This window comes from Oncorhynchus clarkii, chromosome 17, assembly GCF_045791955.1.
Source record: "Oncorhynchus clarkii lewisi isolate Uvic-CL-2024 chromosome 17, UVic_Ocla_1.0, whole genome shotgun sequence".
NCBI lineage: Eukaryota > Metazoa > Chordata > Actinopteri > Salmoniformes > Salmonidae > Oncorhynchus > Oncorhynchus clarkii.
Window position 1 is genome coordinate 37,925,566 of NC_092163.1, and position 21,369 is coordinate 37,946,934.

The 21,369-nt window shown below is 40.9% G+C and overlaps 1 protein-coding gene across 2 annotated transcripts in view; it reads right to left on the bottom strand.

Annotated features, from left to right (window-relative positions):
• The window catches only part of LOC139370767 (solute carrier family 2 member 9, like 2), a 214,096-nt gene that overhangs the window by 151,988 nt on the left and 40,739 nt on the right, over positions 1-21,369 (bottom strand). For both annotated transcript variants that reach the window (XM_071110465.1, XM_071110466.1), the window contains exons 5-6: positions 11,349-11,473; positions 10,506-10,651 (exon numbers count right to left, since the gene is read on the bottom strand). In XM_071110465.1, the coding sequence (XP_070966566.1) occupies positions 10,506-10,651; positions 11,349-11,473 (271 nt within the window). The remainder of the gene's footprint in view (positions 1-10,505; positions 10,652-11,348; positions 11,474-21,369) is intronic.

Here is a 21,369-nt window from a genome sequence, read left to right on the forward strand (position 1 = left end):
TCTTCTGAAGTCGCCCTTGTACCATTTCGCTAGGAGAGAAAATGACTGTCTGCCCTGTCATCTCCACTCCAGTCAAAACAATGCGTAGTCATAACTCTCGTCTGCCATAATATCACCCCAGCAAATGTACAACAACTGAATAATTAAACAAGCAATTAAAACTGCTAATGGTGTTACATTCAATTAGCAAGTACTGTATACCCATCCCTCGTGTGTGTGTGTGTCAAGTAGAAACAAACCTCAATTAAGGCTCGTTATTTCTATTGCAATTAGAGTTGCAACTACAGTCCTGCAATCATTTGCTCTAGCTAGAGACCGTTGATATCCCTCTCCTCTCCCCTCTCTTTATACGGTTTCCCATCTCTCTCTATTTTTCTCTCTCTGCAATCAACCGGTGTTCATCTCAGAACAACAGTAGATGTTTGAGCTCCCTCTGCCTTGTGGGATCAGCTCCCATCACTCAACATTCTCTTTATTATATTATTAATAATAATATAATTATATTACATTTATTAGCCTCTACGGAGTTTGGTAAATTAGCTTTTAGTTTTCTTGCACCTTATGTGGAATGATTTTCAACATCTTCTAAAATTGTATGTTTTGGTGCCTCTAGGGCAATTCAGAAAGCTGATTGAGGACCTTATTATTGATTCATGTGTTTGCTTTTTATGACCATGTTTTTCGATGTACTTGCATTTTGAATTTATATTGATGTGTGTATTTTCTGTAACTTATGAAATTCAGGGTAAAGGAGACCTTGATCTCAGTATGACTCCCTATAAAATAACGGTTAAATAAATAAATCTGCATCCACCCATTTTCTCATAGGGTACATGCAGTTTGAGGGAGCAAGGGATCAGCGGTTCGGAATCTTAACGCCCCAGGTATTCTTCACAAGCACACACACACACGATCTAAATGTATACACATTCATACACACACTATCCAGATGTAGGCATACTGTGATTTCGCTGGCTGCTCAAATGCCTTCTAAACCCTGAATGCGGAAACCTTAAAGGTCCAGTGTAGTCAAAAACGTGTTTTCCCTGTGTTTTATACACTGCTCAAAAAAATAAAGGGAACACTAAAATAACACATCCTAGATCTGAATGAATGAAATATTCTTATTAAATACTTTTTTCTTTACATAGTTGAATGTGCTGACAACAAAATCACACAAAAATTATCAATGGAAATCAAATGTATCAACCCATGGAGGTCTGGATTTGGAGTCACACTCAAAATTAAAGTGGAAAACCACACTACAGGCTGATCCAACTTTGATGTAATGTCCTTAAAACAAGTCAAAATGAGACTCAGTAGTGTGTGTGGCCTCCACGTGCCTGTATGACCTCCCTACAACGCCTGGGCATGCTCCTGATAAGGTGTCGGATGGTCTCCTGAGGGATCTCCTCCCAGACCTGGACTAAAGCATCCACCAACTCCTGGACAGTCTGTGGTGCAACGTGGCATTGGTGGATGGAGCGAGACATGATGTCCCAGATGTGCTCTATTGGATTCAGGTCTGGGGACGGGCGGGCCAGTCCATAGCATCAATGCCTTCCTCTTGCAGGAAGTGCTGACACACTCCAGCCACATGAGGTCTAGCATTGTCTTGCATTAGGAGGAACCCAGGGCCAACCGCACCAGCATATGGTCTGAGGATCTCATCTCGGTACCTAATGGCAGTCAGGCTACCTCTGGCGAGCACATGGAGGGCTGTGCGGCCCCCAAAGAAATGCCACCCCACACCATGACTGACCCACCGCCAAACCGGTCATGCTGGAGGATGTTGTAGGCAGTAGAACGTTCTTCACGGCATCTCCAGACTGTCACATCTGTCACATGTGCTCAGTGTGAACCTGCTTTCATCTGTGAAGAGCACAGGGCGCCAGTGGCGAATTTGCCAATCTTGGTGTTCTCTGGCAAATGCCAAACGTCCTGCCCGGTGTTGGGCTGTAAGCACAACCCCCACCTGTGGACTTCGGGCCCTCATACCACCCTCATGGAGTCTGTTGCTGACCGTTTGAGCAGACACATGCACATTTGTGGCCTGCTGGAAGTCATTTTGCAGGGCTCTGGCAGTGCTCCTCCTGCTCCTCCTTGCACAAAGGCAGAGGGAGCGGTCCTGCTTCTGGGTTGTTGCCCTCCTACGGCCTCCTCCACGTCTCCTGATGTACTGGCCTGTCTCCTGGTAGCGCCTCCATGCTCTGGACACTACGCTGACAGACACAACAAACCTTCTTGCCACAGTTCACATTGATGTGCCATCCTGGATGAACTGCACTACCTGAGCCACTTGTGTGGGTTGTAGACTCCGTCTCATGCTACCACTAGAGTGAAAGCACCGCCAGCATTCAAACGTGACCAAAACATCAGCCAGGAAGCATAGGAACTGAGAAGTGGTCTGTGGTCACCACCTGCAGAACCACTCCTTTATTGGGGGTGTCTTGCTAATTGCCTATAATTTCCACCTGTTGTCTATTCCATTTGCACAACAGCTTTTGAAATGTATTGTCAATCAGTGTTGCTTCCTAAGTGGACAGTGTGATTTCACAGAAGTGTGATTGACTTGGAGTTACATTGTGTTGTTTAAGTGTTCCCTTTATTTTTTTGAGCAGTGTATATATTTCCACACTTTGAGGTTGAAATAATACTGTGAAAATCGTGAAAAATGATAATGCTCTTTTAGTGTAAGAGCTGTTTGAAAAGACCTGAAATTTCAGTCTGTTTTGGTGGGATGGAGTTTTGGCCAGCCTGGTAACATCACCAGACTTACTCCCGGACAATCCTAGCAAAATTCTTGCTTGAGGAATTGCTATTACTCAACTCAGCAAATTGGACGCAGTCTATCACAGTGCCATTCGGTTTGTCACCAAAGCCCTATATACTACCTATCATTGCAACCTGTGTGTACTCGTTGGCTGGTCCTCACTACATATTCGTCGCCAAACCCACTTCCTCCAGATCATCTATAAGTCTCTGCTAGGTAAAGCTCCGCCTTATCTCAGCTCACTGGTCACCATATCAACACCCACCCGTAGCACGCACTCCAGCAGGTATATTTCACTGGTCATACCCAAAACCAACACCTGCTTAAGCCGCCTTATATTTCTCTCACTAACTTCAAGCATCGGCTGTCAGAGCAACTTACCAATCGCTGCAGCTGTACACAGCCCATATTTAAATAGCCTATCCAACCAAATATCTACCTCATCCCCATATTTGTTTTTGTTTTTCTGCTCTTTTGCACACCAATATTTATACTTACACATCCTCATCTGCACATCTATCACTCCAGTGTTAATTGCTAAATCATAATTACTTTGCCACTATGGCCAAATAATTGCCCTACCTCCTTAATTCATTTGCACACACTGTACACAGATTTTCTATTGTGTTATTGACTGTACGTTTGTATATCCCATGTGTAACTCTGTGTTGTCGCAGTTGTAAATGAGAACTTGTTCTCACCTGGCCTACCTGGTTAAATAAATGTGAAATAAAAAATATAAAAAATGGCTTAAAAGCATTTTTTTCAAGATTTTTGACTATTTTCAATCAAAACTTAATTATTACCCAGAAATTATTTGATATTGAGATAAAGATCTCTGCATTGGACCTTTGAAGCACCCACACACACAGTAACCACATTGAGCACACCTAAGCACATACATTTAACACATGCATACAGGCATTCACTTTATTATTCATGCAGACATTCACTTTATTATTCATGCACTGAGATACATTTTCCTTGAGAGGCTATTCCTAGCAGCTATGGCATCCCTATATTTCAGGATCGCAACATCGATAGCAGATCACACTAGTGATATACACTGAGTGTTCAAAACATGAACTGCTATTTTCATGACAGACTGACCAGGTGAATCCAAGTGAAAGGTATGATCCCTTATTGATGTCACTTGATAAATCCACTTAAAATCAGTGGAGATGAAGGGGAGGAGAAAAGTTTGAGAAAATTGAGACAAACTGTCTGACATTCAGCAAGACAAAAGATTTAAGTGCTTTTGGACGTAATATGGTAGTAGTTGCCAGACGCACAAGTTTGCTGCTGGGTTTTTCACGATCAAGGTTCACGTGTGTATCAAGAATGGTCCACCACCCAAAAGACATCCAGCCAACTTGTCACAACTGTAGGAACCATTAGAGTCAACATGGGCCAACATTCCTGTGATGATTTGATTTACTGTAAACGTTCAAGGCATGTTGATGAACCTGTCTCTCTGAAGGGTATTCAATGAAATCCTTGTTTACAGTTGCTACGCTGAAATAAACACGTTTCCATGCTGGGAGAAGGTCAGTGAACAGACGTAAAGGTTACTGTGATAGTAATTTGTCAAAGCGTATAAGTGCACACAGAGAGAAATTGACTTTAGAGGCCACCTCCCATCAAAGGGGTCTCAAGGGACCATAGGACTCTGAATATCTGAATATCTAATGAAAGCCATGTAGAAATGCTAACAAATAGGATGGAGTCAAAAATGACAAGAGAAGCAATGTTTTTGGCAAAGGATAAAATAATCCTGTAGGACATTGACTGTGTTTTACATATGCATGTAACTATTTTTATAAAGGTTGTCACAGCGGTGGAATGATGGATGAGATCAGCCAGTCCAAATAAATAAAAAGGTAATATCCGGCTTGCCAAGCGCGTTGCTTAACAACGCCTTTGATATATTAATGCCATAGCAGACTGAAAATGACCCAGGAAGAATCTTTTACATTTACAAATATACATACACATATACACATACATACATATATACACATAGATACATACATATACGTATATACGTGTATATATATATATATATATGTGTATGTGTATATATGTGTGTGTGTGTATATATATGTGTGTGTATATATATATATATACATACACACACACATATATATACACACACATATATACACACACACACACACATATATACACACACATATATACACACATATATATACACATATATATACACGTATATATGTGTATATATGTATACACACATATATATATATACATATATATATATATATATATATATAAACATATACACACATATAAACGTGTATATATATACATATATATACACATATATACACATATATGTATATGCATATATATATGTATATATATATATACACACGTATATACATACATATGTGTATATGTATATATATATATACGTATATACATACATATGTGTGTGTATATATATATATATATATATATATATATATATATATATATATATATATATATATATATATAAATATATATATATATATACACACACACACACACACATATATATATATACATACATACATACATACATACATATACATACATATACAGTGGGGGAAAAAAGTATTTAGTCAGCCACCAATTGTGAAAGTTCTCCCACTTAAAAATATGAGAGAGGCCTGTAATTTTCATCATAGGGACACTTCAACTATGACAGCCAAAATGAGAAAACAAAATCCAGAAAATCACATTGTAGGATTTTTAATGAATTTATTTGCAAATTATGGTGGAAAATAAGTATTTAGCAAATAGGTCTTCCAAATGGACAATGACTTCCAAAGTTGTGTCAAGATGGCTTAAGTGCAACAAAGTCAATATATTGGAGTGGCCATCACAAAGCCCTGACCTCAATCCCATAGAAAATGTATGGGAAGAACTGAAAAGGCGTGTGCGAGCAAGGAGGCCTACAAACCTGACTCAGTTACACCAGCTCTGTCAGGAGGAATGGGCCAAAATTCACCCAACTTATTGTGGGAAGCTTGTGGAGGGCTACTCAAAACGTTTGACCCAAGTTAAACAATTTAAAGGCAATGCTACCAAATACTAATTGAGTGTATGTAAACTTTTGACCTACTGGGAATGTGATGAAAGAGATAAAAGCTCAAATAAATCATTCTCTCTGCTATTATTCTGACATTTCACATTCTTAAAATGAAGTGGTGATCCTTACTGACCTAGGACAGGGAATTTTTATGAGGATTAAATGTTGGGAATTGTGAAAACTGAGTTTAAATGTATTTGGCTAAGGTGTATGTAAACTTCCGAATTCAACTGTATATATATGTATATATATATATATATATATATATTTTTTTTTAAAGATTATTCTTGCGTAATTTTCAATCTATATATAGACACACACACACACTCACACACACACTACCGTTCAAAAGTTTGGGGTCACTTAGAAATGTCCATGTTACTTAAAGAAGAGCAAATTTTTTGCTCATTAAAATAACATAAAATTGATCAGAAACATAGTGTAAACATTGTTAATGTTGTAAATTACTATTGTAGCTGGAAACAGCAGATTTTTTATGGAATATCTACGTAGGCGCACAGAGGCCCATTGTCAGTAACCATTACTTCTGTGTTCTAATGGCACATTGTGTTAGCTAATCCAAGTTTATCATTTTAAAAGGCTATCTTGTGGTTATTAGTCTCAACCTTCAGCTCCATTCAAACCCTCCCATCTATCTCAACACCATCCAAATTGGATTTCTATTTGCCATATATTTTTCAACTGTGCTGTGATGTTTCACAAAAGTTCTGAACATTTCCATTCTCATTGTTTCTTCAATTGAAAATTGAAAATAAATTTTTTTGCTAAAAGTATTAAAATATTATTAATCGATTGGCTATGACTTTTCAGTTCACCCAGTAGTGCTATCTGCAGGGTTAGCTCCAGGTAAATATTGCAATTTTTCAGCCATTCCTGGACATATGACCAAAAGCAAGCTACATACTGTATGGACAGTACCAAAACATATTATTCTGTCTCTTCGCAGCAAGAACAATCTTGTTGGTACATTCTGGTCCAATCTACTGAAAGATACTTTAGGAAGCATGAAGTTTTACTCACCGATGTAACAACACAGTGTGGTCAAAGACTTAGTAACTTAGTTATAGTCAAGATCTGGTTAGCTATATGTACAAACATAGTTCTGCTTTTGGGTTATTACATTTTTATTTCCGGATAACTTCTGAACTAACCACAATGAACTATTTCTCAACGTCATATGGAGGATCTACTCTGTGCTACTGAGTACGTATGCAAACTCGGTACCTAGCTCAAGCTCGCTAACATTAGCCACACCTCATGCTATTCAAGGACTTTGCGGCTGTGTTATTATCTAATGGGAACAGCAGGCTCTGGTGCTTTCTTTCCGGGGGCTTAAAACGAAAGACAAAATCACACCTGTAGTTACTCGTCTGTTCTTTTTGTTTTATCAACTTTTCGGCAGGTTCTCTGTGAAGTAGGCTACGGGAGTTTTGTAACTTTATCCACCTTGGCTTAGTGCTAGTGTGCTAGCTGACGCCGGCAATGACAGGCGTGACAGGCGGCTCTGGCAGCTCCTGGCTGGCTGACTATAACTAAGTTACTAAGTCTTTGACCACACTGTGTTGTTACATCTGGCAGCTCCTGGCTGGCTGACGGCTCTGGCAGCTCCTGGCTGGCTGACGGGAGACTCTGGCAGCTCAGGACAGACGGGAGACTCTGGCAGCTCAGGACAGACGGGAGACTCTGGCAGCTCAGGACAGACGGGAGACTCTGGCAGCTCAGGACAGACGGGAGACTCTGGCAGCTCAGGACAGGAGGAAGGCTCTGGCAGCGCTGGACAGGCGGGAGCACCTGTCGGGATGAGACGGAGAGACAGCCTGGTGCAGGGGGCTGCCACCGGAGGGCTGGTGCGTGGAGGTGGCACTGGATAGACCGGACCGTGCAGGCGCACTGGAGCTCTTGAGCACCGAGCCTGCCCAACCTTACCTGGTTGAATGCTCCCCGTAGCCAGGCCAGTGCGGCGAGGTGGAATAGCCTGCACTGGGCTGTGCTGGCGAACCGGGGACACCATGCGTAAGGTGGTGCCATGTACGCCGGCACGAGGAGACGCACTGGAGACCAGATGCGTAAAGCCGGCATCATGGCACCTGGCTCGATGCCCACTCTAGCCCGGCCGATACAAGGAGCTGGAATGTACCGCACCGGGCTATGCACACGCACTGGGGAGACTGTGCGCTCCACCGCATAACACGGTGCCTGCCCAGTCCCTCTCTCTCGCCGTTAAGCACGGGAAGTTGGCGCAGGTCTCCTACCTGGCTTCACCACACTCCCAGTGTGCCCCCCCAAGACATTTTTGGGGCTGCCTCTCGGGCTTCCAGCCACGCTGCTGTGCTGTCTCCTCATACCGGCGCCTCTCTGCTTTTGCTGCCTCCTGCTCTGCTTTGGGGCGGCGATATTCCCCTGGCTGTGCCCAGGGTCCTTCGCCGTCCAGAATCTCCTCCCAAGTCCATGAGTCGTGCGTTCTTTGCCGCTGCTGCTGCTGGCCGTTACCACGCTGCTTGGTCCATTGTTGGTGGGTTATTCTGTCACGATCGTCGTAAAGAGGAGACCAAGGCGCAGCGTGATATGAATACATGTTCTATATTTAATGACGAAAGAACACTAAAACAAACTTACAAAACAACAAATGAATGTGACGCTATATATATATATATATATCACAGGCAACTAGACATAGACAATAACCCACGAAATACCCTAAGAAGATGGCTGCCTAAATATGGTTCCCAATCAGAGACAACGATAAACAGCTGCCTCTAATTGAGAACCAATCTTGGCAACCATAGACATACATACCTAGATGGTAAACAACCCCATAAACCTACAAAACCCCTAGACAGTACAAAAACACATACATCACACGTCACACCCTGACCTAACCAAAATATATAAAGAAAACAAAGAATACTCAGGTCAGGGCGTGACACTGACTGACATCTGGAATCTATTTATTTTGGATTTCGGGCCCGGTGAATTGCCCGACCACCCATCGCTTTGATAGCTAACTCAGCCTGCACTCTTAAAAGTTTTACCATCGGTTTGGCCCCAACCATCAGTCTGTATATCTCTGCTCTCTCTTTGCTTTTAATCTGTGGCTATATTTTTGTTGTGTTAGTTGTGTTCTAGCTAGTATCTGGTAGTTGGGCCCTAGCTTTCCGACCATAACCGTGGTGGTTGGTTAGGCTGGCTAGGCTAATAGCTAGTTGGCTAAATAGCTAGGGTTAGCTGGCTGGCTAGCTTGCTGGTTAAGATAACTGCATATACAGTAGCTAACATTTTTTGATAACTGGTTAGATGACGTTATGTATTTCCAAAACGTTGGTTTACTTTAATGTAGCTGTAAGCTAGGTGTTGATCGCAACTGGCTGAATCATTCAGTGCTAACGTAATGTTAGCAGGCTAGTAGTGCTAACGTTAGCAGGCTAATTGGCTAGCAACCTTGTAAGTTGATTTGTAACAATAAATTCATAAAGTATTTGCTTGTAAGTTGGCTGAAAATTGAAACTAGTAGTCATGAGTTCAAACGATTTGGTTAAATTTGAACTTATATATTTGACGTTTTTTCTGTTGGAGTTTACAGTATAGTGAATATCCCATCTTACATCACACCCCCGAAAAACATTTTCCGACATGACTTGGGCATTCTGATCAGGTTTATGTAATAACTCCAAAAATAGAAAAGTGAAGTGTAACTTTGCATTGGGACTTTTTATGTGTATACTAATGCAGCTCAGATAAAGTGGGGTGTTTCACCTGCAGCACTCTTTGATACTGGAAGAGAGTAAAAGGATCCAGACATTTACTGTATTTATACCACGCAAGAGAAATTAGCTAGATAGAATGACAGAAATAATCACAAGCCAATAGCCAGGTAGAAAGCAACACAAGGGAAAGGCTTGTGCAACTGAGAGAGGTGCAAGCTGTCATTAGCCATGGCCATTATCAGTACACTATTTTGGGTTGTAAAACACTCTGTTGTGCAATCCTACAGATAACCCGGCAGAATTTGGCAGATTAATTTTCCTTGGGGCAAAGCTACCCATATTCATTTTAAATGCAGCGAAAGAAAGAATCACATTAGTGAATCAGGGTTGATTGAGAATTGTTGAGTGGGACATTTTACACCTATCTTCAGAACGTGGATTGGAAATTTGATGAAGTACATGATCGGAGAGCCGACCAGGGTATAACACATGATGTCAAATACTCACAAATAATGAGGTGTCCTTTATTAAGCTTGACCGAGATGCAGGCTGGACATTTGTGTCTATTCCATTGATTTCACTGTACCGGGCAAGCTAAATCAAGTGAATCTCTCAAGTATTTGAAAGTAGAACTATTTCACGTACGTATTTCACCCAGGTCTGCTGGGCTGGAGTGTCACTGGCCACGGTAGAGTAAATGTGGTTGGGGAGGCTTACTAATTTGACTAGCCACATCCTGACTTGAATGCATGCATGATGTAGAGATAAAACATGAGATTTGCCATGACAGTTCAAGTTTTGCTCTGGCACTCACTAAACTCTTCAGTATGGTATCCACATCAGGACAGAATCACAATTACCGTCCTAATATGAGCACTGTATCGTGGAATCCGTCACCAACAGTACTAACCTGGCCCAGAAGTTCAGGAAGTCCCAGGACTTGTCCAGTGAACACCCCCAGACAGATGAGGATGGAGTTGAATTGGCCAATGGAGCCTCTCATGTGTCTGGGGGATATCTCGCCCAGATACATGGGCAGGGCGCTGAGAGCAATACCTGGAAACACAAGCCAACAAGTACAACATCGATGGATATTATGTTCAATATGGACTGCATAGGATTTACTCTTTAAAAGTGATCAATTGTTGTGGGTTGAAAACCTCACCGTGTAAACACGCCTGAATAGTACAAATACAAAACTGCCCTAGTCATTTAGCCATGCTGTATATTCAAAACCTCGTTCACATGAATTTCAATCGAATCGCAAAGTAAAAATTATTTGAAATCAAGTGTAGAGCAAAGATTATGTGTGGTTTTACAATGCCCATGAGAGGAATAGTGTTTTAATAAAATATGTTGTGTTACAGCCTGAATTCAAACTGATTTTTTTTTAATAATAACATATTGAAAATGAAATACAGAAATATCTCATACTTATGAATACTTACGTTAATTATATATTTCTGTATTTCAATTTCAATACATTTGCAAAAATGTCTAAAAACATGTTTTCACTTTGTCAATATGGGGTAATGTGTGTATATGGATGAGAACACACCCTAATGAAACAATTGTATTGGGCTATTGGCACTGATGTAATCACTCAGCTTGTTCTATATACTTACTGTAATTGTGTAATAGTCTGTCGTTGGTGAGTCATCTAAGAGTCTTGAGAATCTCCTGGTTGAGACTATTTTTAGATAGTTGGGGGATAATGGTCAGATTTCTCCAGCCTAGCAGAAAGAGCACTCACCAGAGTCCACCCCCATGACGAAACGACCGATGATGAGCATCTCGAAAGATCGAGCCTTCTCCCCCAGGGCTAACAAAAGAGCAGCTATCACTGCAAAGCTGTTATTCAAGAGCAAGGTGCCCTTCCTAAACATAGAGAGAGACAGAGGGGGAAAGATCGAGAACAGGAAGAAGGGAGGAGTTCAGAATAGCCACAGGTAGAATTTCCTACAGAGCACTTTTGCAATATTGAAACAGTATTTCTTATGATAGAGGATAAAAGGACTGGGTGAACTAATGAATAAATCTTCTTTCCATAAGTCAATTAGTGAGACAGCCTGTACACTAGCTTCAAACCTTACAGCTCACTGAGCTTGATGTCCTTGGACATTGATTGAAAACTGCTTAGAAACTAATCCAGATTGTAGCTTTAATGAATTGACTACTTTATCATATTTAGGCATGTAACTTGGGGGGTGCATCATGACCCCCCCAATATACCATGATGAGTATGATTGATTGTGAAGACAAATTCCCACTGTAAAAGCACCAAGCAGCTATTGGCTTTATGTGGTTTTGCAACATAGTGATCCCCCAATCACAAATACATCGTTGGTAGCTGCCCGTTCCTGGTAAAGAGAAAAGGAGTTGAGCACGGCTTGTAAGGAGAATGGAGCAATGCGCAATTTCTCCTCTCTTTCCATTTTTATTGGTCTGTGATATATTTCTTCAGTTCAACAGCTTGCACTATACGCGCTCTCTTTCTCTTTGTAGTGTTTGCTGAGGAGAGGTAGCTAGGTAGCCTAGTGGTTAGTGTGTTGGGCCAGTAACTGGAAGGTTGTTGGATTGAGTCCACAAGCTGACAATGTAAAAATCTGTCGTTCTGCCCTTGAGCAAGGCAGTTAACCCCCTGCTCCTGGGCACTGTGGATGTCGATTATGGCAGCCCCCTGCACCTCTGATTCAGAGGGCTTGGGATAAATGTGGAAGACTCATTTCAGTTGAATACTGAGATTCAGTTGGACAACTGACTAGGTATCCCCCTTTCCCTTATATTCACCAGCGCGCCAATGTACACGGAGTATACCAAACATTAGGAACACCTTCCTAATATTGAGTTGCTCCCCCCCTTCTTGCCCTCAGAACAGACTCAATTCGTCAGGGCACGGACTCTACCAGATGTCAAAAGTGTTCAAAAGGGATGCTGGCCCATGTTGACTCCAACGCTTCCCATTGTTTTTTCAAGATACCTGGATGTCCTTTGGGTGGTGGGCCATTATTGATACAAACGGGAAACTGTTAAGCATGAAAAACCCAGTAGCGTTGCAGTTCATAACACACTCAAACCGGTGCGCCTGGCACCTACTACCATACCCCGTTCAAAGGCACTTAAAACGTCTTAGGGCTGCAATCCCGTTAACGGGATTGATATGACAAAAGCCAGTGAAAGTGCAGAGCGCCAAATTCAAACAGAAATCTCATAATTAAAATTCCTCAAACATACATGTATCTTATACCATTTTAAAGGTAATCTTGTTGTTAATACCACCAAAGTGTCAGATTTCAAATAGGCTTTACAGTGAAAGCACCACAAACGATTATGTTAGGTCACCGCCAAGTCACAGAAAAATTCAGTCATTTTTCCAGCCAAAGAGAGGAGTCACAAAAAGCACAAATAGAGCTAAAAATGAATCAATAACCTTTGATGATCTTCATCAGATGACACTCATAGGACTTCATGTTACACAATACATATATGTTTTGTTCGATAAAGTGCATATTTATATTTAAAAAATCTCAGTTTACAGTGGCGCGTTATGTTAAGGAGTTCCAAAAACATCCGGTGATATTGCAGAGAGCCACATCATTTTACAGAAATACTAATTATAAATGTCGATGAAAATACAATTGTTAGACATGGAAATATAGATACACTTCTCCTTAATGCAACCGCTGTGTCCGATTTCGAAAAAGCTTTACGGAAAAAGCAAACCATGCAAAAATCTGAGTACAGCTATCAGACAACAAAGCAGCCAAAAAGATATCCGTTATATTGGGTAGTCAACATTAGTCACAAATAGCATTATAAATATTCACATACCTTTGATGATCTTCATCAGAATGCACTCCCAGGAATCCCAGTTCCACATTAAATGTTTGATTTAGTTTGATAATGTCCATCATTTATGTCCAAAGAGCTACTTTTGTTAGCACTTTTGGTAAACAAATCCAAAGTCATGAAAAGCGTTCCCTAGTTGCAGACAAAATGTCAAAAAATTCCGTTACTGTCCGTAGAATCATGTCAAATGATGTATGGAACCAATCTTTAGGATGTTTTTAACATAAAACTTCAATAATATTCCAACCGGAGAATTCCTATGTCTCTAGAAAAACAATGGAACGAGAGCTAACTCTCTCGTGACCGCGCCTCAGAGCCTGTGGCAATCTGCCAGACACCTGGCTCAAACAGCCCTTATGAGCCCCCACTTCACAGTAGAATCCTCAAACAAGTTTCCAAAGACGGTTGACATCTAGTGGAAGCCTTAGGAAGTGCAACATAACCAATATCCCACTGTGTATTCAATAGGGGCTGGGTTGAAAATCAACCAACCTCAGATTTCCCACTTCCTGTTTGGATTTCTTCTCAGGTTTAAGCCTGCCATGTGAGTTCTGTTATACTCACAGACATCATTCAAACAGTTTCAGAAATTTCAGAGTGTTTTCTATCCAATACTAATAATATGCATTTATTAGCAACTGGGACTGAGGAGCAGGCCGTTTACTCTGTGCACCTCTGGGCACCTTTCATCCAAGCTACTCAATACTGCCCCTGCAGCCATAAGAAGTTAAATATTTTGTCTTGCCCATTCACTCTCTGAATGGCACACACACACACACACACACACACACACACACACAATCAATGTCTCAATTTTATCAATGCTTAAAAATCATTATTTAACCTGTCTTCTCCCCATCTACACTGACTGAAGTGAATTTAACAAGTGACATCAATAACGGATTATAGCTTTCACCTGGATTCACCTGGTCAGTTTATCATGGAAAGAGCAGGTGTTCTTAATGTTTTATTTTCTCAGTGTAATAATGTTTTGAAAGTTTAAAACAAGTAAAAGTTTATGAACATATTATAAATGTACTCCTATGTTGTTGTGTAACTAGTGAACTATTGGTGATGAAGTAATATTGTGTATAAATAGTTTTATACAGACTGATGCAATGCAAGGTTGGCAATTTTAGCAATGCTAACGTTAGCTAGCTAACTAAGGTAGCACCAAAGCTAGCACAGTATCTGGAGCTGCAGTTTCAAATGAGCAGCACTCAGATAGTCAGTGTTCACCCTAGTGAAGAAGTAGCTAGTGCCCTTAATGGAGGTGCCAACACCAAAGAGAAGAAAAGTGCATGATGATATTTTTAGTGGGAGTGCAGAGAACTGTAAGTAAATTAATGAAGGGCTACATAGCTAGCTAGCTACCAACACTTTTAAAATCCTAATAGACTGGTGCTATGTAGTAAGCTAGCTACAGTAGCTATACATACAGTGCCTTCAGAAAGTATTCACACGCATTGACCTTTTCAAATGCTGTTGTGTTACAAAGTAGGATTAAAATTTATTTTATTGTCCTTTTTTGTCAACACAAAATACTCTGTCAATGTGCCAGAAAAACATTTGCAAAAGATATATGAAAAATATAAGAACAAATATATTTTGATTAGATAAGTATTTAACCCCCTCAGTCAATACATGTTACAATCATCTTTGGCAGTGATTACATCTGTGCGTCTCTATGGGTAAGTCTCTAAGAGCTTCCCACACCTGGATTGTGCAACATTGGCCCATTATTCTTTTCAAAACTCTTCAAGCTCTGTCAAATTGTTTGTCGATCATCGCTAGACAATCATTTTAAAGTCTTGACCAAAAAAATTTAAGTAGATTTGAATAAAAACTGTAACTCGGCAACTCAGGAACATTTACTGACTTCTTGGTAAGCAACTCCAGTGTGGCTCAGTTGTTAGAACATGGTGCTTGCAATGTCAGGGTTGTGGGTTTGATTCACTGCAGTACTTAATGCAGCTGGTGGCCACACCAGATACTGACTGTTACTTTTGATTTTGACCCCCCCTTTGTTCAGGGACACATTATTCCATTTCTGTTAGTCACATGTCTGTGGAACTTGTTCAGTTTAGGTCTCAGTTGTTGAATCTTGCTATATTCATACAAATATTTACACATGTTAAGTTTGCTGAATATAAACACAGTTGACAGTGAGAGGATGTTTCTTTTTTTGCTGAGTTTAGTATATGTACACTACTTTTCTTTTACTACAGTATTTATACCACAGTTAACTGCAAATAATACTCTATAATACAGTATACTACAGTACATACTACAGTATTCACTGTAGTGTTTTTGTAGACATTAGTCAGCAAAAACACTACAGTGCATACTACAGTATGTTTTAAAGTGGGACACTGAACAGACTGGGTGTATATCTACAATAGAGTCAGAAGTTAGTGCAACTGCCCATGTTTTTACTCAACTGCTCACTCAGTTCTAGTGCACATGCAGCACAAATTCTAAAAGGACTGCCAGAAGAAGTTTGTGGCTAATTCACAGATTTTGAAGCTCTGGTCAGGTTGCTCCTTATCATACCTGTCCTCTGAAGCAGAAAGGAGCTTTAGTGCCCTCAGGAGGTTAAAGATGTGGCTGCACAAAACAATGACAAAGCAGATTAAACCATGTTGCTGCCTATCTGATATTATCCACCAGGAAAAGCTGGATACTATAGGTAGGAAAACAATATGCAATAACTTTATTGCTGCCAGTGACAAGTGTAAGCAGGTACACTATATACACACAGAAGTACGTGGACACCCCTTCAAATTAGCGGATTTGGCTATTTAAGCCACAACCCTTGTTCTGGAGCAGTGAGTGATGAATCACGCTTCACCATCTGGCAGTCCGACAGACAAATCTGGCTTTGGCGGAGGCAGGAGAACGCTTTCTGCCCGAATGCATAGTGACAACTGTACATTTTGGTGGAGAAGGACTGCGAGCCAGGCTTAATCGCCCAAAATCAATGCCCGACCTCACTAATGCTCTTGTGGCTGAATGGAAGCAAGTCTCCTCAGCAATGTTCCAACGTCTAGTGGAAAGCCTTCACAGAAGAGTGGAGGCTGTTATAGCAGCAAAGGGGGAACCAACCCCATATTAATGCCCATGATTTTGAAATGATATGTTTGATGAGCAGGTGTCCATATACTTTTGGTCATATAGTGTATGTATACATATATTTTTTATTTAAATAGGCAAGTCAGTTAAGAACAAATTCTAATTCACAATGTCGGCCTAGGAAAAGTGGGTTAACTGCCTTGTTCAGGGACAGAAGAACAGATTTTTACCTTGTCAGCTCGGGGATTTGATTTCGCAACCTTTCGGTTACTGGCCCAACGCTCTAACCACTAGGCTACTTACAATACTAGTCAAAAGCTTGGACACACCTACTCCAGGTTTTTTCTTTATTTCTACTATTTTATACATTTTTAAATAATAGTGAAGACTTCCAAACTATGACATTTATTTAACTAGGCAAGTCAGTTAACTTCTTGGTGACAGGGGGCAGAATTTTCACATCCGGATGAAATGCATTCCCAAATTCAACTGTCTGCTACATTCTAGTGTCTAGTTTGAGAAAGAGACGCCTCACAAGTCCTCAACTGGCCACTTCATTAAATAATACCCGCAAAACACCAGTTTCAACGTCAACAGTGAAGAGGCGACTCTGGGATGCTGGCCTTCTAGGCAGAGCTGCAAAGAAAAAGCCATATCTCAGACTGGCTAATAAAAATAATTACGATTAAGATGGGCAAAAATAACACAGACACTGGACAGAGCAACTCTGCCTATAAGGCCAGCATCCCGGAGTCGCCTCTTCACTGTTAACGTTGAGACTGGTGTTTTACTATTTAATTAAGCTGCCAGTTGAGGATTTGTGAGGCATCTGTTTCTCAAACTAGACACTCTAGTGTACTTGTCCTCTTGCCCAACTGTGCACTGGGGCATCCCACTCCTCGTTCTATTCTGGTTAGATCCAGTTTGCGCTGTTCTGTGAAGGGAGTAGTACACAGCGTTGTACGAGATCTTCAGTTTCTAGGCAATTTCTTGCATGGAATAGCCTTCATTTCCTCAGAAAAAAAGAATAGACTGACGAGTTTCAGAAGAAAGTTCTTTGTTTCTGGCCATTTTGAGCCTGTAATCGAACCCACAAATGCTGATGCTCAACTAGTCTAAAGAAGGCCAGTTTTATTGCTTCTTCAATCAGAACAACAGTTTTCAGCTGTGCTAACATAATTACAAAATGGTTTTCTAATGATCAATTAGCCTTTTAAAATTACAAACTTGGATTAGCTAACACAACGTGCCATTGGAACACAGGAGTGACGGTTGCTGATAATGGGCCTCTGTGCGCCTATGTAGATATTCCATTTTTAAAAATGTCAAACATTCAACAGTTTCCAGCTACAATAGTCATTTGCAGCATTAACAATGGCTACACTGTATTTCTGATCAATTTGATGTCATTTTAAAGGACAACATGTTTTGCTTTTCTTTCAAAAACATGGACATTTCCAAGTGACCCCAAACGTTTGAACGCTCTCCTCTGGATAGGTTCCCAATCTCAACCTTTCTTTGTGTGTGTGTGTGTGTGTGTGTGTGTGTGTGTGTGTGTGTGTGTGTGTGTGTACACACACACAGAAAGAAAGGTTGAGATTGGGAACCTATCCAGATGAGACCGTTCAAACGTTTGGGGTCACTTAGAAATGTCCATGTCCACCCACACACACACACACACACACACACACACACAGAGAAAATACAAAATACATATACATCTCCCCATGACTACGGTCACGACTTGTATTACAGAAAAGGATTTTCCACAAGGCTCTCATCCACCCTTTGGTACGAGGCATGCTAAATCTCATCTGGATAGGTTCCCAATCTCAACCTTTCTTTATTTTGCTCTCAAAAGGATGTAATTGCAGTTGGACATTCTCAAAAAGGTGTAATCCCACGGTTTTAATGCATTCAATTCAACATCTATGAACCTCAAGTCAAGGACAGTTAAGTAAATGGATTCTTTGGAATGAGGTAAAAGAGGGTAGCAGGGGCATTGACACTGTAGTCCAGGCACTGACTAAATGACACTGAGCACAACAATCCCCAACCTTGCGAACTCATCATACTTTCACCGAAATTAGATCTCGAGGAGTGGAATTGGTCCAGACCTCAGAGAAAGAAAATTACTTTTCAGCCCAAAAAACATTATGTTGCAATCTGCCCTTGAGTAAGAGCTTGTGTAGATTAATCTGCATTTTGCTTAATAGAAGAACAAAAAATCCTAGTATAGTATGTTTGGGTTAATTGAAAGGATTTTTAGAGGGTAGATGATACCCTACTTATTTTCTAACTTCAACTCATATCTTACTGGTATACTCCTGCAGCCATCCTAGCTTCGCTGCGTGTGTGTAGCAAGCACTTCAGCGACCACGCATATGAACGAGATATGCGATCTGAAACGATGGGGACAGACATCCAAAAGATACAGCTGTTGCTACTGTATTTCCATGGACTGGAACTGGTGCAGTGCCACACAATACAAAGACATATTTGAGAAGAGAAAGCGACAAAGCAAGCGTGCAGAGGTAGGTAGCCTGATTCTTGACGTTCAAGGTGTTCTTATTGTGTTATTACCATTGCACCATATCATGTAGACATATAGGCCTAGGAGCTCTACAGGTTAGCATATGTGCGCCATGTATTTATGATAGTTAAGAGACAATAGACATTGAGTCAATTTACATTGCAGAATATTATTCCCAAAACGTGATAAATAAACAAACATACTGTAGGCTAAATAGTGTTATGGGCTATCGTGGAATAAGAACGCAATTGCCACAACTGCACCACCAGTCTGTGTTGATCCAGGGGTGGGCTGGGGCTGTGGTCTAGCTACTGCTGCGGCTACTGGTGGCTAGAGGGCAGCGGCCATCTGAAGGTCAATTTGCCTCAATTCTTTGTCCAAATACTCAGGCTTAAATAAATATGGTTCGACAACTCCATCGGCGCCCCCTCCGGTAGGTCTTTTTCATCCCTCGCGATTATTTAATTGTCAGACATATTAGCAGGTTCTTGTTTACTTTGTATAATTATTATGTAATGCTGTCTACACTTCTCCGCCAAAAAAAACATGCATCTGTGTATAAGGGCATAACTTGCAGTTTTGAAGTAGCAGGGATTCCCTGAGAGTGCACATGCACAGTTGTTACCCATCTCCGCTGCTGTGGCAGTTGGCTACATAAAATAATGATAAAATAATCACAAATTTTCCCACATTTCCTGATTCAAAACTGATTGAACTTGACAGAAATAGCTAATTCGGCCATACGCTTCAATAAAACACATTTATCCACACATCCGAGATTTCTAAATCATGAATTCACTGGCAACAAAGCAGAGAGGCCTGCATCCAGCAACGTCACATTACCCATTTTTGCAGCTGTTTCAGTACTGCACATCAGGGAGAGAGAGCAAACTCCACTAAACTAGTTTCAATGTATGGAATCACTTGGGGGTTTCTGGATTTTGGGTCAACTTATTTAATATAGATTGTGCACCAGTTGTTTTTAACAAAGAGACACACCCCTGCCCTTGGGTCTACAAGACGCTGCCATTCTGTCATTCCGATGCACAGGAAAAAAACGCTTGATTTATATTTCACCATGTCCTTATTCAGCCAAGACTCTGTGAAGCATTGTATATTACAGTTCTTCAGGTGCCATTGGTAGGATAGTCTCGAATGGAGCTAATCTAGTTTGTTCTCCAGTGATTCCACAACTGAAGAGAGGGTAGAGGCGGTTTATTCACTGGTTGCCATAGTTTCATCAAGGTGCCCCCCACATCGGCCTCTATAGCACCGTCTTTTCCTCTTCCGAGTGTCGGGGCTTAGGGCCTGGTCCCGGGTGAGCAGTATGTCCTGCATGGCCGAGTCATTGAAGTAGAATTCTTCATCCAAATCGAGGTAGGTGATCGCTGTTTTGATGTCCAGAAGCTCTTTTCATTCAAAGGAAACGATGGTGGAAACATTATGTAAAAAACTATACAAATTGGTCAGGAGCCCATAAAACCGCCGCTTTACATGCCAGAAAACCAGTGTACAACCAGAAAATAACGTAAAATGTCATGTGCCAAATTTTGCCACGCTGTCGTTTCACATTGGTCGTCACACTTCATTGCCTCGTTTACAATTCCATCTTCAAGCAACCATTTTGTATTCCTGATCATATATTATGTCGCTGTCTCATTCATCGACTAATTTTAGGCCATGCAGAAAGTAGTCAAGTCAAGTTGTATTAGTCATATGATAAATTAATGTATTTATGAATCTCATCCGAAGGCTATTAAGGATGATGTATGGTAAGGTTAAGACTATTGCCTACATCATAAACAGTCACATCTTTTACGTTCATCCCCTAATGGTCTCTAAGTAATATTTCAGTGATGAGTGAGAGGTATAAAGAAGCCACAAAGGGACTATTATCTACAGCTTCTATTACCCCATGCAGTAGTCTTAACCTTAATCACTTGGGCCACAAATCAGGGAGGGCAAAAATGGAACGATATCTTGCCGCTATCAACGCGCCTCTAGAGTCTATGTTATCACTTTCCACCAATGTCAAGAGCTTCAACAGGGGGCATCAAACTCTCAGAATCATTATTGGCCGCAGTGTATTGCTAAGCAGCTGCATTGCTACAATGGGAGTGAGCCGCATGGCCCGAGTTAATAAAGTTCAGTGAAAACTTGTCTGTGAACAAGAAGGGTTGAAATCTTTAGTATGCTATGTAGGTGCATTATGTCATTTGGAGTAGGCTGGAGTAGACGCAAATACAGTTTATGTTAATGACTTGGACTGGAGCACAGAAATAAATAGGCTACAGGTCATTCAAATTCAGAAACCCTCATT